The 26093-nt window shown below is 31.3% G+C and overlaps 8 protein-coding genes across 16 annotated transcripts in view; 4 read left to right on the forward strand and 4 right to left on the reverse strand.

Annotated features, from left to right (window-relative positions):
* Positions 1-234: 234 nt before the first annotated feature.
* On the forward strand, positions 235-4787 carry LOC126855361 (SANT and BTB domain regulator of class switch recombination). Of its 6 annotated transcripts, none has more exons than XM_050602953.1 (10): positions 235-539; positions 669-876; positions 1035-1931; positions 2151-2531; positions 2666-2932; positions 3012-3306; positions 3469-3697; positions 3790-4051; positions 4117-4301; positions 4391-4787. In XM_050602953.1, the coding sequence occupies exons 3-10, from the start codon at positions 1120-1122 to the stop codon at positions 4498-4500; spliced, it is 2541 nt and encodes an 846-aa protein (XP_050458910.1). In that variant the 5' UTR covers positions 235-539; positions 669-876; positions 1035-1119; the 3' UTR covers positions 4501-4787. The 6 variants fall into 6 exon arrangements, with proteins under 6 accessions (XP_050458910.1, XP_050458907.1, XP_050458909.1 ...); XM_050602950.1 differs by having other exon boundaries at positions 1151-1931; XM_050602952.1 differs by having other exon boundaries at positions 235-534; positions 1151-1931.
* On the reverse strand, positions 4760-14024 carry LOC126855734 (sterol regulatory element-binding protein 2-like). Its single transcript, XM_050603597.1, has 14 exons — positions 13559-14024; positions 12508-13050; positions 12135-12366; positions 11678-12063; positions 10669-11598; positions 10271-10575; positions 9541-9702; positions 9068-9416; positions 7330-7673; positions 6643-7238; positions 5804-6465; positions 5333-5727; positions 4997-5252; positions 4760-4898 (listed from the first exon to the last, which is right to left on the reverse strand). Exons 1-14 carry the CDS (start codon positions 13656-13658, stop codon positions 4846-4848), a joined length of 5313 nt encoding a protein of 1770 aa, XP_050459554.1. The 5' UTR covers positions 13659-14024; the 3' UTR covers positions 4760-4845.
* A 232-nt stretch (positions 14025-14256) lies between these two features.
* On the forward strand, positions 14257-15300 carry LOC126855379 (60S ribosomal protein L21). 2 transcript variants are annotated; one of them, XM_050602983.1, is made up of 2 exons: positions 14257-14333; positions 14771-15300. In XM_050602983.1, the coding sequence occupies exon 2, from the start codon at positions 14785-14787 to the stop codon at positions 15262-15264; it is 480 nt and encodes a 159-aa protein (XP_050458940.1). In that variant the 5' UTR covers positions 14257-14333; positions 14771-14784; the 3' UTR covers positions 15265-15300. The 2 variants fall into 2 exon arrangements, with proteins under 2 accessions (XP_050458940.1, XP_050458941.1); XM_050602984.1 differs by having other exon boundaries at positions 14316-14401.
* A 193-nt stretch (positions 15301-15493) lies between these two features.
* On the reverse strand, positions 15494-18647 carry LOC126855374 (ubiquitin carboxyl-terminal hydrolase 46). Of its 2 annotated transcripts, XR_007688227.1 has the most exons (9): positions 18212-18647; positions 17558-17638; positions 17229-17445; positions 17079-17159; positions 16722-17017; positions 16504-16641; positions 16153-16296; positions 15856-16058; positions 15494-15701 (listed from the first exon to the last, which is right to left on the reverse strand). XR_007688227.1 is itself a non-coding variant. In XM_050602973.1 (8 exons), exons 1-8 carry the CDS (start codon positions 18212-18214, stop codon positions 15951-15953), a joined length of 1068 nt encoding a protein of 355 aa, XP_050458930.1. In that variant the 5' UTR covers positions 18215-18647; the 3' UTR covers positions 15494-15950. The 2 variants fall into 2 exon arrangements, 1 of the variants encoding a protein (XP_050458930.1); XM_050602973.1 differs by having other exon boundaries at positions 15494-16058.
* Positions 18648-18813: 166 nt separating this feature from the next.
* LOC126855373 (lipoyl synthase, mitochondrial) lies at positions 18814-20857 on the forward strand. The gene is made up of 6 exons (XM_050602971.1): positions 18814-19006; positions 19174-19485; positions 19668-19824; positions 19920-19977; positions 20081-20236; positions 20388-20857. The coding sequence occupies exons 1-6, from the start codon at positions 18944-18946 to the stop codon at positions 20752-20754; spliced, it is 1113 nt and encodes a 370-aa protein (XP_050458928.1). The 5' UTR covers positions 18814-18943; the 3' UTR covers positions 20755-20857.
* A 425-nt stretch (positions 20858-21282) lies between these two features.
* LOC126855376 (proteasome subunit alpha type-1) lies at positions 21283-23242 on the reverse strand. The gene is made up of 5 exons (XM_050602975.1): positions 23101-23242; positions 22347-22597; positions 22025-22184; positions 21714-21923; positions 21283-21577 (listed from the first exon to the last, which is right to left on the reverse strand). The coding sequence occupies exons 1-5, from the start codon at positions 23101-23103 to the stop codon at positions 21368-21370; spliced, it is 834 nt and encodes a 277-aa protein (XP_050458932.1). The 5' UTR covers positions 23104-23242; the 3' UTR covers positions 21283-21367.
* Positions 23243-23461: 219 nt separating this feature from the next.
* On the forward strand, positions 23462-25420 carry LOC126855372 (uncharacterized). Its single transcript, XM_050602970.1, has 2 exons — positions 23462-23720; positions 23850-25420. The coding sequence occupies exons 1-2, from the start codon at positions 23694-23696 to the stop codon at positions 25035-25037; spliced, it is 1215 nt and encodes a 404-aa protein (XP_050458927.1). The 5' UTR covers positions 23462-23693; the 3' UTR covers positions 25038-25420.
* Positions 25002-26093, reverse strand: part of LOC126855360 (elongation factor-like GTPase 1) — a 31268-nt gene continuing 30176 nt past the window's right edge. For both annotated transcript variants that reach the window (XM_050602948.1, XM_050602947.1), the window contains exon 6: positions 25002-25869. In XM_050602948.1, coding sequence (XP_050458905.1) covers positions 25681-25869 — 189 coding nt within the window. In that variant the 3' untranslated portion in view covers positions 25002-25680. The remainder of the gene's footprint in view (positions 25870-26093) is intronic.

Raw genomic sequence — 26093 nt, forward strand, 5'->3', positions numbered from 1 at the left:
CATTTTTTGAAGTACATATTTGTATTATCTTTCTTATATAATGTTCCTGATATCTTTTAAAATTTAAATTTGTGTAAGCTCGGCGGGAAACATATATATATATATATATATATATATATATATATATATATATACATATATGTGTGTGTACTGCAATCATCTGATTGCGTCCAATACAATACCCGATATATATATATCGGGTATCGGATGCAATCAGGGATGCATTCCGTTTCATGCATTGAGCGCATAGATCGCCTGAAAATCTATAGTTCACGTAACATATATTATAGATTTCCAAGCGATCTATGCGCTCTATGCGTGAAACGGAACGCAATCCAGATGTCAGATGCATGTGATTTTTCCAGATCAAATCAGCTGTTTTGCGACGTTGTCAATTTCTGTACCAATAATTTCTCTGCCGCATGCTGTGTGATAACATAGTGTAAATATATCTCATTAAATAATTCTGTCATTAAAATATAAGCACGTAACTGAGTGATTCGTGAAAGAAGCTTAGTGATGTATTTCGAAAACGTAGAGTGAGAATTTTTACTATCTAAACATATTATATTTATATATAACTTTTGCGCTACAATTCATTCCATATAATCGTCTAAACAAATCTTCTTACAATAAAATTCTTGCAACAATTTTTATAAATTTTACAGTTATACATTGCACGTCGGAGTTATGCGATGTAATCGGTGTGGAATATTTCGATGTTAATACGAAAGAAAGTAATCCTTTTATAAGTATAAAAATTAAATTACAGTGCAAATATTCTTTCACTCAGAAGAAGAATCATGGAATCACATGAAATTAATAATATAGCTTTAAATGCAGTATTAAAATCATGTATTTCAACAACTAATGAAGGTACATATAAATCATTGGTAGATTGCTCGACTACACCAAAATTAGATACCTGATGTTGTACTTTTTATTTTGAAGTATTTCAATGATTTCTAGTGGCATTAGCACAATTTTTTTGCTATGTTTTGAACTATATTAATAGACTAAATTGCATATATCAGATTACACAGGAGCTTGGCACTGAATCGATTAATAATCGCACAAAAATGGATCAAACTATCATAATTATGGTACAAAAGATTGTGGATGATAGTAATAATAGACACTTTGAATTTAGCTGAAAAATTACGAAATCTCCAAGAAGAGAAGGATTCGAAATTAACGATTGGAGCATTCTTCGAATTTATGAGAACTGCATATCAAGTTAATGACAGTTGTGAAGGTTTGGCCACAATACTGAGTGCTAACAGTGAAATTGATTGGCAAGAATTAACAAAGATTAATTTAGATTTAAATACACATGAAGATAATAAAATAATCAATAACAATTGTAATCTAAATACTCAAGAACAACAACACAATGATTCTATACAGGAGTTATTGTTACAAATAACAAGTAATAAAGAAGCAAGTTCGTCTACATCAAATAGTACGATAAGCTCACAATCTTGCACAATCTCCTGTAATACCATTTATGAGGCATGCAATAAGGTTAATTCTATGCAGGAATCTAATAGTTCAGAAAGTGTTCCTAATCAATGTTTAGAAACAAGAGATAATATCGGAGAAGTAAATCAGTTGTTAGAAAGTTGTCAAACCTTTAATGAAAAGAGAAGAATTTTACAGTTTAAGGAGCATTCAGAAGAGAGTGAACATGGCTTAGCAAAAGTTATGAAGGAAAGTCTAAGAGATATTTTGCACGAAGGATTATTGGACTCTGTTTTGCCATACATGCTACCAAAATCCTCCCTTTCGCAGCCTGTTATTAAAAAATCTACTATTGTCACAGATGTTAAAAAGAACTCTTCATTGTGTAATGTAATTGAGAATAAAGCAACATCCTCAATTCATAAAGAACGAGATAAAGAGAAAAATAAGATAAATAAGAAATCATTGGAGTAAGTATTTTTGAGTAACAATAAATATAGAATAATTGAACAAAATTGAATAAAAATTGAACAAAAATATATATTGTGCAATAATATCTTTTTGCACAAAATCTTTTTGTTGATTGTTTAGAAAGTTAAAAGTAATAAATAAAGCTAGATTAGTTCTTGTATGTTAAAAATTTAATTAATAAAATTCTGGTAATATTATCATTATATTGTATCTTTTAGGAACGATGTGGAAATTCATGTATGCGATGAAGATAAGAATATTAAAAAAAATTTTCGATGTCCACAAAAACTTCTTATACAAAAAATGTGTTATTTTGCTGATGTCACAGCAGGGCAAAAACTTGATGAGATTGACATATCAGTACATTGTGATGTCGTTATCTTTGACTGGTTGATGAGATGGGTAAAAAAAGATATCATAAAAAAGTCCGAATGGCCAGTTCTAGAGGCGAGTAATGTCATTCCAATTATGGTATCCGCTTGCTTTCTGCAAATGGAGCCGCTTTTGGAGAATTGTCTTCAATATTGCCATGACAACATGTCAGATATTTTGAAGACATCGACGATCCTATCATGCTTAGATGATAATCTTCTCACAAGGCATGTATTTCATTATTTTTATCATAATTTTAATTATACTACTTTGGTTATATTCTGATCATATGGCAAACAATAATAAGCTGTTAAAACTTTTTCTTTTCCACTATTTTATTGAGATTTATGATTATTGACAGATTGGCTGAATTATTTACAAATGAGGATGTTGAAATGTTAAAAGACAAAAAAGATAAAATTCAGAGTCGTTTGTTTTGCAAATTGATCATATCATTAATAGAAGCCACTCCGGATAATAAAAAGGGGCATTACAGTTCATTGGCTATGCTATTTAAATGTGGAAAATGCAACAGGAATGTTATACAATCGATTTCCGATTTTGTGCCTTGTGTCCCAAGCGCAATGAAAATTGATAACAAGGGGGCTGTATGTAACAAACATGTGAGGTACATGTGACATATACAATATTTTACAATATAGATATTATTAAATGCGAAAAATAGAAAATATCTCATTATTTTATAGAGACCTGACTTGGACATTGAATGATTATATCATTACCTTACGATCAGAGTTGCGCTCTTGGCGCAAAGTTTATTGGAGATTGTGGGGAGATTGCCATTTTTTGTTTTGTCAGCAGTGTAATGTGTACTTCCCAATACATCAGATCGACTGGTGCTGTTATCATCCAGAATCTGCGCAATTCTTTGTGAATGAGCAACAGAGGCCTACACCTATTCCTCTGGGAAGATATCCATGCTGCAGTCAACGTGCCTATAGATTCGAAGTTTTATCGAGTCAAGGCGGATGTAGGTACAAAGTTGGTATCAACATATTACATATTTTTTATAATTTAAAAGAAATTTAAAAGAAATTTACTTTTATATTAAATATTATTAATTATACAGGATCGCGTAATGTATATATATATATAGCTTACATAATATTCTTATTTTTATATGCTTTTATATATTTGTTTTAGGAACATGTACCAAATATAAAGAGCGAGAAAGAATTAAACATTTTAAATATTCTGACAGCGAATAAAGAAATAATAACTATCGAACCGCCCCAGCTCTTTTTCCCAGAAAAGATTACACGATTGGTGACACGCGATCCATCTCTTCGTCCAGGCAAATTAGTATGCAAGGATATAATGTGGTGGAATGGCATAGAACTCGTGCCACCGAGGCCAAAACTTGGTCTGCTCGGTAAATTGTTTTTGAAGAAAAATCTTTCTTCTCTTATATCTCATAAATTATTATAATACGTACGTAAAAAATATTTTTTCTTGCAAAAACAGGAAAGATTTGGGGAAGTTCGGGATTCCGTCGATTACTCGAAACACAAGATTCGCAAAAGTCTTTACAAAAACTTCGTCGACAAATTTCCACAACTACAACCGATATTTTGTCTTCCGCTTCTTCAATGACGGACGAAGATGACGAAGACGATGGCGGAACTGCGTACGAAGATAGCAGTATAGACGATGAATCGTATTATAGCGAAGAATCCAACACATTGTGCGCCTTAAAACCAATGAATAAAGCGAAACATAATCAGAAGTAAGAAATCGTATTGATAATATTTTTATAATGCAAAATCACTTTATGAGCATATCGATTTTTAGGAGTAACAGTAGATGTTGGAGCGGCAATTTAAACGTAAGACATAATCAAGATAATCAGAGAGATTTTGAGGAAAGAGCCGCAGTGCAAATGATAATTCTTCTGACAAAGAGAACGATGACAGAGAATTTGCTGTCGAAATCTTATAGCAAACAACAACATAGTTATAAAGCTAAGCAACCTATTGGTATGTTTCTCAAATACATAATTATATATTAAATTAGTAAAAATGAAATATCAATATCACAGAAATAATATTTAATATCTGAAAAACAGGTGGAACATATATGAAACTAGAAGCTGAATTCCGTGAACAATTAGCTCAGTCTTGTAAATATAAGAATCCTTTAATAGGGAAGACTCGTATGAAATCAAACAAATCTTAATTTATATATGCACAAATAATTCATATGATCTAGAATATCGTGTTGAAAAAATTATTTCGTTGTGATTTAACAAGAGGAGAAAAAGACACTGCCATAATACTATAAATTTCATTGTTTAATAAATATATTTAATTTAAATACATTAGAAAATTGAAGTTTTTATAAAAAAATAAATATGTATCCTTATCATTCGTCATTATTAAAAATCTATTGTTACATTTTATTACTGAAAAAATATATTCAATACTGTATTTATGGGATAAACATTTGCTTATCTAACAATCTAATTTGTAATTATATTGTATATTCTTGATTTATTCCTGAATTTTATGTAAGTCTTGTTTATTAATTCATATCGCTTCTATCTAATAGTTTGTTCAACTGTTGTTCTGTAAACACTACAAAAAGAAATTGCTTTATTAATCCTACAACAACAACTCTTTACATACATATTACTTGAACAATGTGTATATTATGAGGTGACAAGAATACTTACCCTTATTTTCAGAAGTAACAACTTTATAATCCTTAGATTCCATTAACTGCTTCAATGTTAATAAAACATCTTTATTAAAAACTGGCCCACGCCATTCTTTTGAAATAACTATTTTTTCTAAAACACGTTTAGCCTCGGAACGCTTGATAATCGTTTCATCTACTGTTCCTTTAGTGCACAGCCTATAGACAACTACAGGTTTCGTTTGTCCTATTCTATGACATCGTGCCATAGCTTGTATATCCGCTTGTGGATTCTATAAGCGTTTAAAATTCGCGAACATGTATAAAATATCGACAGACATAAAAAAAAATAACACCGAGATTATTAACTTACCCAGTCACTGTCATATATAATAACAGTATCTGCGCTCGCCAAGTTTAATCCAACTCCACCAGCTCTAGTAGATATAAGGAACATAAACATGTTCGGATCATTATTGAAAGTTTTGATATTTTCTTTTCTCTCTTCAATTTTAATTTTACCATCTAATCTCACATAATTATAATTTCGTAATGAGAGATAATCTTCAATCATATCCAAAATCATAGTCATTGTTGAAAATAGCAGAACTTTATGACCCCGAGCTTTAAGTTTCGCTAGCATAGCATCCAGCACTAAAAGTTTACCAGAGGATTTGATCAAGTCGTCGTCGATTTTCGGCAAACCAACTGAATCCAATGGACAGTGAACCAGATATGGATGATTTACAATCTTCTTATACATTGGTACTAAAATATATAAAACATAAATGGAAATAAATGATGTATAAAAATATGAATCAAATATATTATAATGATAACTTACTTCTATTTTGAAATTGAATACAGACAAGAAAATCCTTATTACGCTCTGTAACATCAGTATACTGTTTCCATAATGACAAATTTTGTTGGTCCATCGGTTTCATTGCTTTCCACTCATCTGTATTACTACTTTCGATTTCTTCTAACGAAGTATTTGGTAATGATTCATCTTTGAAACTATCAGATTCATATTTTTTGGCGGATCCGTATTTACTTCTCAAGAAAGCTCGTCTTTTCGATTTTTCACCGTTTGAAGTCTGTATAATCGGATCCGGTTTTTCAATTTTGCTCAATGTTTCTAAATCATAATTTAATACTGCTTTGTAAAGTTCGTGTTGTAATTCCGTGAGCGGTGCATAGACTATCAATTCCTTCCTAGGAGGAATATCTAAATGAACCTCAGTTTTTATTCGTCTTAACATAAACGGCTTCAAAATTTCGCGCAACGATGATAACACATGTTTCTCTTCTTCTTGTTTCAAAAATTTTTCGGCGCCTTCCTGTTCAAGCTCTTTAACATCAAACCATGATTCAAACACTGCTAAATCATCAAAGATTTCCGGTAACAAAAAGTTTAAAAGGGACCATAATTCGGCTAAATTATTCTGAAGTGGAGTTCCAGTCAGTATTAGCCTATTCATAGATTGCATCATTTTCAAGGTCCTAAAAAAATAAGTCAATTATCTTAATTTTAGAACAAAAAAAGTGCTTAAAAAAAATAGAAATAATATTTTTAAATATCATCTAAAATATTTTTTATTATTACTGTGAACTTGTATATTAATTTTAGAAATAACTTTCAAGTATTAATATTTTTAACTAATTAAGCAATCAACATACTTCACTAGCATACAGTTATAATTTTTTATTCTCTGTCCTTCATCTATTATGATATATCTCCACTTTTGAGACTGAAGAAATCTATTTTCCTGTAATGGTATTTCATAGCTAGTAATTACAACAGGTTGTGTTTTGTAACCATCTGTAACATGGTGTTTATCTTTAATTTTTATGCGTATAGCCTCTCTTTCAGATCGTGTACCATAAAATAACACAACTGGTATGTCAGGAGCAAATCTCTCAAATTCTAACATCCAATTTGGTATCGTAGAAAGAGGTGCAATTATTAAGTAAGGTCCCGCTTGTTTCTTCTCTATAAGATGACATATCAAGGCTATCACTTGTACTGTTTTTCCAAGCCCCATTTCATCAGCTAGAATCCCATTTAAAGCATTCTCATAAAGTACTTTTAACCATTCCAAACCAGCTTGCTGGTAATCATATAATTCACCACAAAAATATTTTGGTAAAATAGCAGTGTTTTGCATAGTAGATGATTCTGTTTCAATCTCTGAATCTGTAGACATCAGTTCTGCTTTTATATCTTCTTGACTTAGATTTTTTTGCTTTTTTTTAGTCTGCATTTGTTTCCTAATCTGTATATAATTTGATTAAATTATAAATCCTCTTATACTTAAATAATATTACAAATTGTGATAAAAATTTGAATTTTTTTCCATTACTTACTTCTGGAGATATATATTCTTGTATATTGTAGTTTTCTATATCATGTCTACTTGTTTTCTTATTTGATGGTGGTACATTTTCATTATTAATAATAGGCCTTCCTCTCTTCTTAACATCTTTTCCTTTTTTAATTTTATTTACTAAAAAAGAAGAATAAAATTTACTTTTGTTCAACAAATTCATCAATCGCTTGTATCTTTGTTCATGTATTTCACGATTATATTCTTCTTCCATAAGTTGTTTTCTTTCAATTTCAATCTCATTGTAACGTCTTTTTCTTCCTTTTGCCTTTTCTTCTTCCAATGGTGTATTATTAAACTTGACATTACTGGCGATTGATGTATCTTATGTAAAAGAAAATAAAAATATCTAATTATATTTAAAAATAAAATATTTGTATACAATGTTTTCTATTTATAAAATTATTATTTACAATCATTATTGGTTAGAAACTATTCCAGCAGGATAAAAATTATTTTATAACTGAAAAAATATACTATATTAACATATTTAAAATATATTATTTAAAATATACTATTATATTAATATATTTCAACAAAAACAAAGCAACTGTCGACTTCTTGCTAAAAGCTCGCTTCTCTCAAAAGTTTTAAGCAAAAATTAAAAAATGACTTATATTTATAAATATATCACACATAATGTCCGCATTTTTTATATCGATAAATAAAATAAATTTACCTGTGAAAGAAGTTGAAGAACATTCAGGAACATCAATCATATTTAATTTATCATCAACAGAAAGGCCGACTTCCATTATTGTAATGATCTGAGATAATTAATAAAGATTAATAAATCAGTCTCTTCTTAAAAGTAAAACGAAAGACACTTTTGTTCGAAATGTTAAAAACGGTTAACAAGAAGAGCGGTTACACGTGTGATCGAAAGCGTGAGCGGATTGTACAAATACAAAAAACGGTGTTGAATGTCTTATACAATAAATTGCCGCCAATAATATATAAAAAACAAAATGGATTCCTAGTTTTTACTGTTTTCATATTGGTAATAATTTCTACCATAGATTGGTTGCAGTCAAAAAGACGCTACAGATATTTTGAAGCATTGCATTAACCAATCAGGATAAAGAAATATTTGATCTTTTTAGGGCCAATTTCACCACCTTCGGTTAGATTAACCGATGACAGGATGGCAACTGATATGCTTGGTTTCCATTCATCTCTATTTTCTGTTGCCACCCTGCTGATTTTAACCGTCGGTGGTGAAATTGACCCTTATCCTGATTGATCAATCACATAGAAGCATCTGTAGCGTTTTTCTGATCGCAGTCGTATGAGATTCATATCAAATCCATAGATCTTATATATTCGATCTATATCATCAATAATTAAATCAAGAAAATCTGTAAATATATAATTATTTTAATATATTAATTAACATGCATCAAAATGTTTTTATTATTAATACATATATAATACATATTTTTTAATAATCCTTTCTCTTTCTAATACAATAAATATTAATTTAAGTATATACATATACATACAATTAATCAATCATTCATCAACGAAAAGAGAAGCTAAAGAGAATAGATAATGATGTATTTTCTTCAATAAGAGTATAAGAAAAAAATAATATAGAATAAACAGGCACAATAATAATAAAAATTATATTTATATAAATAATATAAATGAAATATGTAATATTTTATCATACACAATATAAGCGCGTACATTTGTAAAACATTGGTATATATATTAATTAACGGTAATCGCTGAGCCTAATTGTCGCATCAATTTGTAACATTCTTGAAGACGTTTTCTATCCCCTATTCGTTCAAGCGTTTTAGCAGCTTCCGCGAGCATACCGGCGCGTTCTCCCGGCGAAGCTAACAGTAGCGTTGGCAGATGTCTGCATGCTAAACATAACGCAACGGCATGCTCCCGCTCGCCATTGTTCTGCTCCTGCGATCGATCCTTGCCACATATAATCGAGGAACGCGAGTTTCTGTGATGCAAACTTCGATCCAGCAAAATCTGAGTCTTTACCGGTGTCGCTCCAGCCATAATGCGTGCTGTAGCTTCATACAGAAACACTCGTGCCAATACAGACTGAAAATAGATATTTTTTTATATATATCTTATTGTTAGATAATTGTGCATATGTGTAACTTTTATTTTATTATAACATTGTATCAAACGAACATAAAGAGATACATAAAGAGTTTACACTTACTGGGATGTGTTGACACAATTGTCTCAGGCATGCCAAGTCACGTTGGAATCCCGCAAGAGACATATTCGCGACAGATTTTTCCAATTCTACATCTTGACTTAAATCTTGCCACAGTGTTGTACGTATTTCGAGAAGCCAGTCGCAAATCCATAATTGAGTAAGCTGAAAAGAAAAAGCATAACAAAGATCAGTATGGAGCAGAATTTTAATATAAGAACACCTACACGCACACACATATGAATCAAAGGTAAATATAAAAAATTATTGTACATGGTGCTGTGACCTGCCACAGGAGTTGCACTGCAGGAGTATTGCATAGTTATATTTCATGCAATGCAACTACAATGCACTCTTGTAACAAGTAAACAATAGCACAGGTTATACGTGGAAAAAAAAAAAAAACTTTAAACAAAATATAACTATTTTTAATATTGTTCTAATGTTTAATAAATGATAAAATTCTCGAAATATTCGCAATCGCTTCCAGGTAAGAATATATTAATCTCTTAAACAAAAATGTATAGGTAATATCAATATAATTTTTTTATCTAAAGATTTTCTTATACAAAGCGCGAGATATCTGCAAATATAAAATTTTGCGAACAATAATTCTGCCATTGCATTTAATTTTGCTATTTCAACTTGAAGTACACTAATATTACATGTTTAATACTATCGGTAAAGCAATTATTTGTAATTAAAATCTATTATAAATAATCTGATAAATTACCAAAACTTGCTGCGATGATTGCTCCTTGCAATGATAGTACACCATAGACTGTTCCAGTAGTAATCCTGCCTGATCAATGAAACGCATGGAAGCCATCTTTGTAGAATGTTTTGCTGCCTGTAGAACATTGAATACAGCATGTGGTAATGGACTGCTGCTGCTATCATCACTTATTTGAAAATTCCTTTCATAAGGAAATTTATTCTCCACAATGTTCCATGCCTTCGAATCTTCCTCTCCTAATCTCCAACTCGCGGTTGCGCAAATCACTGCTCCCCACCATAATCCAATTTCATCTTCGCACGCTACAAAAATAATAAAGAATATATATACATGATATAAAAATATACCATTTATATATAAAATTTTTAAAAATTTCAAATAATATTCTCTCGTACTTGCTACACTGATTTTGTCAATAGATGGGAAACAGGCATCCACTTCTGCAGAAGCCATGATGATTCGTCCCAATTCGAGTACAGTGGATGCGTGGCACTCTCCGACCGTACCGGTCAATAAACGTAAGCACTGTTCGATCAGATGATTTCTATAGGCGCGAGCTGCATATGATAGCGGATCCGCTCGACTGCTTTGTGATGTAAACTCGCTATCGGATTGTTTCTTGTATCGCCACTTTTGGGATGCCAAGAATCTCGCACCTTCGTCAGTCATGATCCACTTTAATTTCGGAGGAACGGCGCATGAGGACAGCAAAACGCGCGCCTTTCCTAGATAATATTTGTGTATGTATGGGAAAAGAGATTGTTTCAAACATAACGCGACGTTCACGTATATTTCTGCCAGTAGTGGCTTCGGCATACTCTCGCCAGCGATCTCAGCGTAATTGACAGCGCATAAAGCGAGATACAGTGTCGAATCTTTCGTACCCTCGGACAGACGAAGGCAGAGCATGTGTTGATAGACAACCGCAATTTCTACAGACATCTCCGCCTGTTCCCGTTCCGATTTCTCAGAGAACCACTTGCCGATCAGTGTGATCCATCTTCCCAGCCATAATTTATGAAGAATTTGCCTCACTATTTGCCACATAGTCGCGAGATAAATTTCTGTGCGCGATAACGGAAAAGACCGACCAAAGTATTGCAACCATTGATGTAAATCTCGATATGCCTGATTGTACTCATGTTTGGATATATTAAATTCGGCCTGACGTCTCCAACGACGTAATTCAAGAAAGATTTTGCTGCCGGTAGGAAAAACAGGATCACCGTACAGCAACAGTCTACAGAGACCACCCGCCAGAAGTATCAGATTGATAAACCAAATAATAACATTACTCCACAGTTGTTTGTCTGATTCTGGTTGATCTGGTAACCAAAAAAGAAATATCAGCGATAGTGAATTTATTAAAATAAAATTTAAAAGAAATGTTTTTTACTTGTGTACCTTGATAATTGAGTATCGTCCGTCCGTCCAATCTCGTGTTTAAATAATCAGAATTGAATTTTCCAACATTGTTCATAAGAATACCAAGAGGATTGAATGCCAAGAAGAGCAGCATAAATCCACACAATGTCAATCGGGTGTGATCTCTCATGCCAGAATTGGATACTGAATGAAGATTCTGTAGAACATCTGAATCATCTTTTACTGACGATGGAGAAGGCGGAGACATTGGTGCAGGTGCAGGTGATAGGGATGGTTCGCTCGAATCTGAACGCGGAGGCGTAAGTTCCCCGCACACCAACAGATCGCGAAGATTTTGTCGTTGAGCGGCCATTTTCAGCGATATATTCTCAGCTTTTAATTTTGCGTTCGTGTTTTGCAAATATCTACAATTGTACAGGAGAAATAATTAAAAAGTTCATCAATATATGAATGAGATAAAATTAATTCTCCTTTCCTGATGTAGTCGATAGTTTTCCGTAAGATAGCTGATTTGTTTAATTTGGCGTCAACACCAACTATAATATTCTTCAATTCAATTATCTTATCATTGATTGATGTCCTATAGCGTCGCTCGATAGCATTGTGAGCGCTACGTTTCACTTCTCTCACTCTTGGTACGCCCACATGTGTAGTTGTGTTTAGACGATTAATTTGTACTTTGTCAGTGTCCAGTACTACAGGAATTCCTTGAATTGAACACAATTAAATATATCAATGCATTGTATAAAATTGTATAATTATATATATTTTTCATATCTTTGTATAATAATTTATGTTTAAGCTAGATTATAAATATTTTGAAAATAAGTTTATTTAGTTTTATTTACCAGTAGTTAACACTGTTCCATTTGCAGTATTTACAAGAGTATGTATCTGATGTGGAACAGGAGTCGATGTAATGGTTTGTCCATTTTTAGAATACACAAGAGACTCTGATTTTATCAATTTAGCTGGTAGAAGGAGCTGCCGCTGTTGGGCAACTGGAGCCAAAGTTACAACATTTGGAGATTGAACATTAAAATTTACATTTTGTGGTATCGCATATTGCGAGCTAAACACTGTAGGTGTTGTTGAAGCCACTATTCTCTGTGGTCTAGTTTGCGGTATTGATGTAATATCTTGCTGCATATAAGCAACAGGTTGATTACTATCTGTTACTGCTTGTTGCGTTACTATGACATTTGTACTTGGTGATTGAAGAATAGCTGGATCTTTGAAGTCTTTAAAATCCTTAAACTCATCATTGTCGATATTTAAAAAATCAAATGTATTCCCATCCACTGGTATAGGATCTTCTAGTTCAGAAAGTAAAGCTTCATCACTGAAAAGCTCATTTTTCAATAACTCATTCTCGCAATTTGTTAAAAGATCTGCAATATATTAACAAATAATTATCATAACTAGGCAATATTATAAAATATTTATAAATACTTAATACTAAATGTTAGTTTTTTAAATTATTAATTATATATTGTCAGTCTTTTTAATTTTAATTGCTATGTATAATAATAAAGTAAAAAATTATATGTTAAATATACAATATCAATTACAATATAAAATATAAAATATTTTAAAGCACTATTCTTGAGTGAATATTATACAATATACATATATATATGTATATATAATACAAGTTCATAGACCACAAATAATTGTTAATTAAACAAATAATTAAAAATCAATTATTTTATATTATTTTTATGTTATTTTTGTACACATATATACAATACTAACACATAAAGTATAAATGTAATAGCCGGGCAAGATAACTTTTTGCCTGAAGTAATAAATTTTACAAAACTTTTTTTTAATTTTGTATATTTCTGGGATCTTAACAAAAAATGCTTAACAAAAAAGTATATTGCTGATGAAACCTACCATCGATGCCAGTGACTTCATTCAAATTGAAGCTGTCATTCGATTGAAAATTGGAGAAATCATTGTCTTGGGCCGGCGTCCATCCGCCTGGGTCTGCCATTGTACCCTGCGATGTCAGATTTTTAAATATTTTGTCTCACATCGAATAAATCCAAGAACAATAGATAGCTCGTTCGAGCACAACACCGATATGTCAAACGCAATACTAAAAATTATAAACGATCGTATGATCATCATGTGGCCAATCCAAGCGCGCCTACAGATCGGACGATGTTGCGTCATCGCGTGTGATACTAAACTCGCAAAATCGACGCCTCCGGCATTTTATTAATAGGATTGAAAATACAATCTGTTCAATTTGTCAATTTTCAAAAAAAAAAACGACAATAATATCGTTTATTTTTTCACTGCCATATGTCGGCTTTGTCTAATAGCGAGGCGAAAGAAATGATAAATACAATAAGCGAACTAAAATTATAATTACACTATGCTGCACTAGAGTCTGTTTTTATAGCTAAACTGTACTATTTCAGAGTTTATCTTTTTCTCTTCACGTTAGAAGAAGTAAGATAAGCTTTGAATTAGTGCAACCAGTTCAGCTATAAAGTCAAGTATGATCATAGACTATGATTCTTCAAGAACGTATGTGAGACAGGAATTTTTTATCGATATCTCGTTGCGAGATATTGATTCCAACTCGAAAATCGAAACGCGTATCTCATCGCATCTCTCAAGCCTCTTCTTCTGTGGCGACGTCAGGACGTGAGTTCTCTACGTAAGTTTTTGTCAATATTTCGAGATTCTTTTCAAGATTTAAGCTAAATCAAAATATCATTTCTTGCTGTACGTCGAAAATAAGTATATATTCTCATTCAGTGATATACGGCAGCTTCATCAATTTAGCCGGAAAATGCAAAATGTCAAATTTTTATTTAATTGATTTTACGCGCAAGCCACGTGCATATTTTGCGTTTATGTTATACAATGCGTGCAGAGATCCTTCGAATAACGGCAAAAATAATACAATTAAGATTGTAATTAAGAATCTAATATCATACGTAACTTGAAACATAACTTTACGTTCGTTTTATTCGTCTGAAAAATTTTAGAAACATTTAGGTTAAGTTCTGTATAAAATAACCTTCTCCAAAAAAAAAAAAAAAGATGTAATATTTTTAATTTTTAACAATTATGTACAATTTTCTGTGACAGATTGACACATTGCCATGACTAACTCTAAGGGTTACAGACGTGGCACGAGAGACTTGTTCTCTCGCAAATTCCGTAAACATGGAACCATTCCCTTATCCACGTACATGAAAACGTACAAAGTGGGCGATATTGTTGATATTAAGGGAAATGGTGCTGTACAAAAGGGTATGCCTTATAAAGTCTATCACGGCAAAACTGGTCGCGTGTTCAACGTGACTGCGCACGCCCTGGGAGTCATCGTGAACAAGAGAGTGCGTGGACGTATCATTGCCAAGAGGATCAATGTTCGCATCGAGCATCTGAGCCATTCAAAGTGTAGGGATGATTTCCTCAAACGCGTTAAAGAGAACGAGAGACTCAGGAAGGAGGCAAAGGAGAAAAATGTTCGCGTTCAGCTTAAACGACAACCGGCCGAACCATCTAAAGCGCATATCGTGTCAGGACGTGAAGCGCCAATCTTACTTGCACCAGTTCCCTATGAATTTATTGCTTAAAATATTGAATAAACTATAAAATTTTTAAAAGAAAAATCTAATCTATTATTCTTATATTACCACCATATAACATTGCTTGAAGAGTTTGAATAATTAATTTGACTTTGAAAAACTAATATCACATATGAAATATTAGTGTACTGCTTTTAGATCTGATTAGATATTACTTATTATAATTTCAAACTATAAATACATTGTTGCACATAATGCACAACAAATAAAATGCATATTCTGATAACAATATTTTTATTTTCAGTCATATTTTCTTTACATTTGTATAGAATCTGATAGTGCTTCCAACGTTTCTCTCTATATCTGGACACATAAGTTATTGTAATAATGTAAATTATTCATTCTCTTCCAAAGATGGACTAGCTTTCGGACATACATTATAAATAAATATATAAAGCATTATACATAAACTGCTCCCAATTTTTCTGAAATAATCAATATGGTTTATATAAACAAAAAATTTTCTATAAAATTTAGATAAATTGTGAAATTCTATGTCGCATTTCTTCTTATTTATATTCTAGGAGCCAAACCATAATCAAACAGTCATATATCATTCTCATAAATAATCTAACATACCATTAGAACATTCATATTCACCGCGCACTTTGTTAAAATACGAAAATTAGCATAGCAGGTGTGCTTAAATTCACAATTGCTATTTATATTAAACTTTAACTACAATCACGCGATTGATAGAACAGAATATAACCAGTTTCAGAGCTCTTTTGAATATCTGATGTAAGTCCATAAAAATCTTCTATAGTTGAAGCATCAATTTTCTGTAAGTTAAATTTTAAGGAAGTTTAATTTTTTTGTTCTAAATATATTTCGACAATTATATAAGACACATTTAAGTCAAATTAAAAAACTTACATCGACCATATCATCGTCAAAGAGCAACCAGAATCCATGACTTTTAACTATAGAAATGTAATGCCCTCGATTAGGCCCACTTCCACAATGTATCACAACTGCCACCAAATCGTACAAACGATCTGGATTTACAGCGTCATCACTCTGTAATTAAAACAATTACATATTGCTATTAAACATGAAATAATTATATATCATTGTCTTTAAGAGAAATATCTGACAGGAATTTGTTGTATTTCTAAATGATATTTTGTGACTTAAATTACATGCACACATATATGTACACAATAATCACATATATATATTATTAAGATTTGAATTTTAAGATATTTTATAAAGCAAAAAACTTACAGTATTGAAAAGTCGGAGTTCCAATGGAAAAACTACCCTGTGAGATACTTTTATGTGACGATTATACTGCTCCACATATTTAAATCTCTTTAGATGCAATGCTAGGATCATAGGTAGTTTTTTGACTCTCATTCGTTTCTGTAAATCAAAATAATCATTTGTGATAAATAATTTATTCAAAAGGCGATACCGAATGGACTGTATGGTATAGTTAATACCTGAGCTTCCTGATAACTACTGCAATGATCGCATTTGAATTTGTTGTCGCTACACAGGGTCTCTGTATTGGAGAAACATCGGAGGCAGTGCGTGATCGAAGTGTTTTGATCTACATCAACTTGTAGATCAAAGAAGTCCTCGTCTTTGCTAGAAACAGTCTCACAGTTAAGGCAGCGTGTTTCCGAGGTCAATATCCCTTGGAATATCTCGTGAACCCATGTAGGTTCCGGTGGCGAACCAGCAGCATCTCCTGCCCCACACTTTCCTCCGGCCGGCTTGTTCTGAGTTCTCTCCGCTAATACACATAATAATAATCATAAGATGCACTATAAAAGTTAAAAAAACAAAATGCTTACCTAAAATAATTTCATTTATATGGTTTATGAGAAAGTTTAAGAACTCGTGCGCATCTTGTTGCATGTAATTATCAAATTCCTCTGAAAAGAGATATTAGGGTTATAACATTTACTATAAAACACAAATTTATCTGGAAAATTGTTGTATACCTTTCTCTTTTCTCAATCTGGCAATAAACTTTTTTGGTGCTATAGAACCTACTTTTTTCTTTTGTGTTGCAATACTGTAAAATAGGTCTGCTAGGCATGTTAATAGTGTCTCTTTAGTTCGCTTATTTCTAGCTTTGTATTCTAAAACTTTTTCTCTAAATGGCCGACAAAAATATAAAGCTTGTAACACTGAGTTACTGTAACAAGTGTTGCCAAACTGCAAGAATATTTTTTATTATGTTGAATAGAACTTATAAATAGATTTATAAGTCTTTAAATTTTTAATGTATATATATATATAGTTTCATTAGATAAAATGTTGCACTTACATTGACTAAACCAAAATAATGTTCGTTGGGTGGAAACTGATCAGAGCCAATATCTCTTTCTAATTGTGATATGTTTGCACCCTAAAATTGTAGATAAAGATATGTTATTTATTATTTCTAACACATATAATGTTATTACAATATTAAATTTACATAAATTACATAATTTTTCATTAAAATAATTTTTGTACAGTATATATATATATATATATATATATATATATATATATATATATATATAACAAAAAATATAATAATAAAATATAAAATTTGTGAAATGCAACAATATATAAAATTATGATATATGCATATCATTATAATGTAGCTCGTTGAAAAAAATCTTGTAGAAATAATTATAATCAAAAATATAAACATTAAAGTGTAATCCACTAATTTCTCGATGAATTTCTATTTTTATGTTAAGGTAAATAATACAATATATACATTTATAATATGCACATTGATCATCGGCCGAAGAAAGATGCACAATTGCATGAATGTGCGTATAGGAACTGATAATAAGTGTTTAAAGTTATCGAATACATTCGTATATCTCTGTTTTCAGAGATTAATTTTCCAGGCATCATTTTTCAAGTTCTCGTATGTGTGTGAATATACTTATGTGTGTGTGACAGAATACTTATCATTACTTACCATTTTATGATACAGTAACTCGAGCGTGACACTGACAAGCACTTAGCACGGACTTGAGCAGCGGCATAAACTCCATCGTATATCGACGGATGCAGGATCTTTTCTTTAGCTAGAGCATTTCCACATGGATGAGATATCGTCGCAACACCGCAGTGTAACGCAGCGCTTCCTGGTTCCCCGCGTTCCACGTGTCGGCCGTGGAAAAACGTCGTCGCGCGACTATTTCAGATTTGTTTTGATGATTCGACGACGAACGATGCAGCTAATCGTGCGAGGTTCGCACTCAGCTCCTTCGTTCTCGCGACAAATTTGCCGAAACGGACTTGTCCCGCCGTCGCACCTCGCACCTCTCTCCGCAAACTTTCTAGCACTCAAAAGTCAAAACGCACCACCCTCACCCCTCACCTGTTCTTATCATACCCCTACTCTGTCCGATTATGTCATAGAGTTCTCGAATAAGCTAGATATACCCGTATTCATCGTTTAGCAACTTCAAGATTGTGTTCAAAAACTAGTCATATTTGATTGATCATTTCTGATTAATAAAGTTGTTCTCATTGGTCAATATGCTACTCTATTCCCATGAATAGATTTTTGAACGCTATTCTGAAAGCAGGGTTATCAAGGTCAAGTTGAACGGATTAAGTGACTTTTTGTATCAAAACACATGGATGTGTACTGATTGCTTCTGAGCTTTAGCTCCGATAAATCGTTTTAAAATTTATATCAAAGATGTTACGGATATTTGGCATCGCGAATCCAAAGTGTCCTGTCAGCTGTCACTTTCATTTGACGGTAAATTTTAACGATTTGTCGTTAAAATTTATCTTTATTTGTCTTTATTTATGAAAAGATTACACTACAGTTAACATTTCTACAATTTTTAAACATTTTGTTATATATTTTGCAATATAGAATTATGTAAGAACTTGTATCTAATATATGAAAATGTCTTGTTACAGTGTGTACGAGCTTCGATTGAAAGCAATAAAATATTTTCAAAAAAGTTAGAAGATGGCCCACAATTCGAGGATTTTTTAAAAGATACTGTTGAAGAGTACAATGGAAAGTTAAAATTGGAAAAAGGTGAATCAGGACGATTGAGACTACCACCATGGTTGAAAACGGAAATACCTATAGGTAAAAGTTATAGTAAAATAAAAGCACAATTAAAGCAATTACGGCTGAGCACAGTCTGCGAGGAAGCCAGATGTCCAAACATTGGAGAATGTTGGGGTGGAGGCACTCATGGTACAGCAACCGCTACTATCATGGTTTGTACGATAAATGTTTAACTTTTATAGTTAAAAAATTTCGAGAGAATTTGAATTATCTAAATAATTATATAGAATAATATACAGATTGAATCACTTTAATATGAATAATATTGAATAAATTTTAAATTTGTATGAAATAAAGAAAAATCTTATTAAAGATAAAATAATTAATTATTTAGTTAATGGGAGACACATGCACTCGTGGCTGTCGTTTCTGTTCTGTTAAAACTGCACGAACACCACCACCATTAGATGCAGAGGAACCAATCAATACAGCTAGCGCAATAATAGATTGGGGTGTAGATTACATTGTTCTAACATCTGTGGATCGTGATGGTTAGTTGGTTACATAGATTATTTTCTAGACTGCATATTTAAATTGTACCATTATATATCAAAGACTATAGATCAATGTATATTAATTATTTTAGATTTAAAGGATGGTGGAGCTAGTCATATCGCATCAACTGTTAAGGAGATAAAAAAAAGGTAAATTCCCTTTCTTTTTTTTTTTTATTTTGCTTGTGTAAAATAAAGTAGCTTGTGCTTAGATATTATATTGTAAATATATTTTATTCATTTCTTTGTACAGGAGTAATATCCTAGTAGAGTGCCTGGTGCCAGACTTCAGAGGGAACGAAAATTGCATCGCTACGATTGTAAATTCCAATCTAGATGTATTTGCACATAATATTGAAACTGTGGAGCGTCTAACTCCCTTCGTTCGAGATAGACGCGCTCAATATAGGTATATTTACTGTAATTTACCATGACATAATATAATAATATACATAAAACTATAGTATTATATCTAATCTATAGTTTCAGAAGTATGTTTATTAATATTATATGCATTTATTAATTCAGATAAAAAAAAATTTATTGTTTACTATGTACAGGCAGTCATTGGCCGTATTAAAAGCTGCTAAAAAATTCAATCCCGATTTAATCACAAAATCATCGATAATGTTGGGCCTTGGTGAGACTGATGAAGAAATCAAACAAGCAATGCGGGACCTAAGAGATGTTGGTGTGGATGCTCTAACGTTAGGACAATACATGCAACCCACTAAAAGGCATTTAAAGGTCATTGAATATGTAACCCCCGCGAAATTTAAAGCATGGGAAAATGAAGGGAATCAATTAGGTTTCTTGTATACCGCTAGCGGCCCATTAGTGCGGTCATCATATAAAGCTGGAGAATATTTTTTAACAAATATTTTGAAACAACGGAAGAAACAACAGATAGATGACCACATTGCATAGTAAAAAAAGAATATGAAATATAGTCGTGTAAAAAATAAATTTAAATTCTTTCTTATGGCATTCAATTATGTAAAGTTTTAATAAATATATATATAGCTTTGGATTATTATATATAATTTAGTAACAAATTTTATCTCTTGTTTTTCTTTTCATAAATAATTTTTCAAATACGATCGATTATGCGAACAGTCCACATATGTGTATGTATTCCAAAATTATAAAATTAAATATTTAATTGTAAATATGATAAATTAATTAATTTATTAATTATGTTTATACTGTAAATATATGTAGTAAAGAAACGAATGTAATTAGCAATTGAAGATAACTTCCATGTACATATTAAGATAAGATACTGTAGCGAATACTATGTATATTTGTCAGAACATTAATCCAGGATAAAATCCAAAGCTACATCATAAAAAAAAAATCGTATTTCAATTTAATCGTAAACAAATTTAAAACATATTTCACTATGTAGACTGATAATAAATATTTTAACAGATTAATTATTACAAAACACAAATATTTAAGCATAAAATGCGCTTTAATTTTTATATATAAATTGTATAGGATAATTTTTTTTATGTATTGTGTTTAATTTTTATATTATTTAATCTGTATCCATGGCAATGGCTACTTGAGGATCTTGCGGGTCTTCGTCGGCAGGCGGATCTTGCGGAGGTCTATCATCTTGCATAACCTGCTCTGCAGGTCTTCCGCGTTTGTCATCCCCTTCGATTTGAGACAAATAGGTGGCCGTTGTGGTTTCGTCGAGAATCGTGAAATCATAATCCTTTCCTACTATCCCAATTGATACGTTCTGAAATATAATTAGCGAGATTTTGTATATATAAAAAAAAATAATATAAGCAAGATTAAAGTTGGTTATTGTAGATTATTTATAAGTTTTGCAATATATTAAAAGATTTATATTACAGAATAAGCCAGAAATTTACCTTCACTGATAGATCAACTTCGTTAGGTAAGGTGTCGCGTAACGCTCTAAGGCCATGCTTTACTAACTCGTCAAGATCGCACGATAAAAATTCATTCAGATGTTTCTCCAAGTACGTTCTCGCACTTTGAGAGCGAGATCCTATAGCCATTGCTTTACAATCGAAATAATTCGCCGATGGACATGTCTGATATATATGTGGACCTTGATCCTGTTAAGGATAATTATTATTAGAAAAACATAATATTTGATATAATTTGGTATAATCTATAAACTGAGCAATCGTTAATATAATTTTCAATAAATTCTTACATCGTAACCTGCCACGAGTAAACCGACACCGAACGGACGTCTATCGTATCTCTGTGTGCATGTTTGCATTTTATTTCCCAGAGACGCGATTAAACGACTCACAGGTAATGTATCGTCATGAGCGTACTTATAGTTCAAGCATTCGGTTCGCATATAACGGCTATAAGCAACAATTTGTCATTTATATTTGTCATTGAAAGTTGAGATAACAAAATATACATATGGCAAAAAAGTATTAAAAAAGTAGATCTTTTCCTATTATATACTTTATATATTATATAATAAAAAGACTTGACAAAAATAAGTAGTAAGTAGATAATACCTCAATATTCTTGCATCAGCAGTTAAACCCGAGATACTGATCCCCATATGCTTGTCTATTGGTATAATCTTCTTCTGGTGAGCTGATAATTCCGATGTTGCTCTTTTCAATGCAATAAGAACAGCATGTGTTTTATTCTTGAGACCGACAGTTGCTGATCCCAATTTTACAGCTTCCATGGCATATTCCACTTGATGTAGACGTCCTTGCGGACTCCATACTGTTACATCACTATCATACTGATTGCGGAACTAAAAAATATATGTATAGTGTTAATAAATTTATAGGTTTTACTTAAATAATTTCACAAATTGATTAAATATTATAACTACATTCTGGAATTTGTGGTAATTCTGCCAGCATATTGTCATTCTTGATGTTTACCAAACAAGGATATGCTGGCAGTAATTTCCAAACACAGCTTAAAATTTTTGTCTTTCTCTTATCAGAATGTTTATTTTATTTTATATTTGTATAATTTATTGTTTAATATTTAGCATTTTTTTATTCAATTTTTCAATATCGATAAAATATAATAAAAGCATACATGTAATATTCTCATTTTTTTTTTATTATTAAAATAAGAATTACAGAAAGAAAGGTATATGTCTTTAATTATTATTATTTCTACTTATTTCTATTAACATAAACTCATACATAACCATACAATTATAAGACTTCAAGAAAGTTTTTATTACGATATAATTAAATAAATATAAAATCCATTAAAAATGGACATCAATCAAATACCTACCATTTTTATAAATCGTTTTTCTTAATGATGAAGATATAGATAATAAGATAGCAACATATATTATTTGCAAAATAACACTCGCGGCTTGACTTTCGTAAATCAACAGTCATCCAGCATCATAGTACGTCCTGTCATTATTGACGCATGTTCATGAAGAACGATACGTGAAGGCTTTTTTGGACATGAAAGAGTGGCATCCATGTCGTCAATTGGTCAATTCAACACAAAACCTTCTGATTGGCTGATCTAGTCTAGTGGAAAAGTCCAAGCACCAATCGCTGTGAGTGGCTGTGGTCAATGACAACTTGATCAAATAGAACGCTCCCATATGAAAAAATTCGTAGTTCATGGCAGACGGAGGTTTTCATCATGATATCTTTTAACATCCATCTTTCCATCTTTCTTGTTTGAAAAGAAGATTTGAAACAATTTTTTTTTGAGGTTGTAATTAATTATTTACTTGAAAGTGTGATATTGAAGAGATAGATATCCGTAAGAAGAAAAGGAAAGACTCACTATTTATATATTTATTCCTACGCTAAATGATCATTAAGTGATTTCCGCTGCAGAGCAATTTGTTTTCTTAATTCAAAATGGCAAAGGCTGAAATAAATAACGAGGTAAGATATATTTACGATTTATGAATATGATATAATATGAATAAATAAAGCGCCCACGATCTGTTTACAATTGTCATTGCTACAGAGATGTATTATGCATTTCGTAACTCATTCTTGTAATATTTTTAGATCATTCTGCTGCGACATACGGTTCGTCAAGCACGAATTTGTGTAGTGAATAAGCTTATCAGAGAAGCTAAACTATTACGAAATAGACACGGAAATGAAACGCAACAGGAAAAATGTAAAAAAAAAGCTGATAAACTTATCGCTGAAATTTATGCGTTGAAAGGAATTAAAGATGATGATATTTCCAAGTTTGGTATCATAAATGAGAAAGATTTGACTACAATATTACAAGATGAGTCTTTAAGTCATAGCGATCGCGTAAAAGCAAGAGTTGCACATTATAAAACTTTGTACAGAAGACTAATGCAATTTAAGGAGAAATTCCCAGACTGTAAAAGATATTTATTAGAAAAAAAGAAGAAAAATGTTAAATCGAAGAATAAAGGTATCACAAAAAATAAAAAGTCTTTAAAAGATCCTTTAAAAAATCCTCAGTCTCAGAATGAAAATTCAGAGGAACAAAAAATTAATTCTTATAAAAACATTAAACACTCCCAATATAAATCTCAAAATGAGAAAATATGTAATATCAAATTACTTGAAGCCACAAATAATTTGGATGAATGCGAGAAATCATTGAATGAGGATAGTGCACCCCTGAAAAAAGAAAAAGTGTCAAAGTTAGAAGATGATACATTGGAGCACATGGTTATACATAAGCAACCAAATGTAATTAAATCATGTAGTGTTACAAAAGAAGCTACTGTAAAAAAATTTACCGAACTCTTAGAGGAACAAGAATCTAGCAAAAATGTGGAGATGTCTAATGAAATTCCAGATTCCACAACTGAACCACCAAAAATGTATGATGATTTTTTCGTTATGGGAGACAATCAAGATTCTCAGACGAGTAATATTAGTGCCTCGACATCACATGTAAAATCTCATAAATATAATACACGAGTGAAAAGTCAGTTCCAGTCAGGTAATGGACTTAAAAAGCAAAACATAAAGTACAAAAACGATTCAAATTTCCATAAAAGATATCAAGATAAACAATCTTCTGTTAAGCGATTAAATAATAGAACATCTGACAAAATTCATAAGGATATAAATAAGAGTAATTCAAATGATGCCAATAACAAAGAAAAAGACACTAATTTGCATCCTTCTTGGTTGGCTAAAAGAAAAGAGAAAATCATGAGCCAACAATTTCAAGGAAAAAAGATTGTATTTACCGATGATTAGATTAACATTTGTAATAATTTATAATAGTAACAGTTCTGTAAAATTAATAACAAAAAACTTTAAAAAATTGACCAAGGATTTTGTATCGAGAGTATTGCAAATTTATGATATATGTCTGTCATTATTTTAACGTAAGTGTTTACATATGTACATTTATTTGATGTAATTTATGCAAATGTTCTATGATATTAAGATTTTTTTACTTTGTAAATAATTTATGTGTTATATAAGATACAGTTCTGTGAGTCGATATACATTTTCATTCATATGTATCTTGCATTAAAATATATTATGGGCGTATGATGTAACAACATATTTGGAAATAATATTTGTCAAAGAATAAAGGCGAATAAAAATATGAATTTAAGCACTTAAATAAAGAAGATATTTGGTTTAATATATCCAATTTTCTTCTTTCATTAATAAAATTTAACATTGCTTAGTTAATTAATATTTGATCTTTACAATGTATAACAAAGGAAGAGAAACAAACATTCTTTTCTTCTCATGTACATTTACATTCTAATTATACATTTCCACAGATAGAAAATTTCATGAATGTAAGATAATCGAGTCTCCGCGAGCAGGAAATTTGGAGTAAATGCGTTTTCCGAACGTAATAATCATGCAAAGAAATTTCGCATCACTTGTTCTTCGAAAGAGTGCGTTGTTTCTCGGCGTGCGGAACTAGCTGGGAATCTACAGGCAAGCCTTTCCTTCGACGAACTGCATCCATGTAGCATTTAGCTCGATTATCGCTGTCCGCTTTTTCGCCGAAATGGAGATATTCTTCCTCCGTAGATGGCACCCAATAAGGATCCTGCTCGATGACCTATATTACAGAAACATTTAAATGATTAAGTATTGATATACAATTAAAATTAATAAAAAAAAAAATAGGAAAAACATTTTCTTTTTGACTTTAAACTCAAAATTTCAACTTTTTATTTATTTTTTTATTATGTTTTAATAATGATTGAAGATAACAAAATATTTGAAAAAAGACGTTGCTAAAATTCTGTATATTTCCACTTTTTTTTCGAAGAACATTTTACT

The sequence above is a fragment of the Cataglyphis hispanica genome, chromosome 16 (assembly GCF_021464435.1).
Source record: "Cataglyphis hispanica isolate Lineage 1 chromosome 16, ULB_Chis1_1.0, whole genome shotgun sequence".
NCBI classification, from domain to species: Eukaryota; Metazoa; Arthropoda; class Insecta; order Hymenoptera; family Formicidae; genus Cataglyphis; species Cataglyphis hispanica.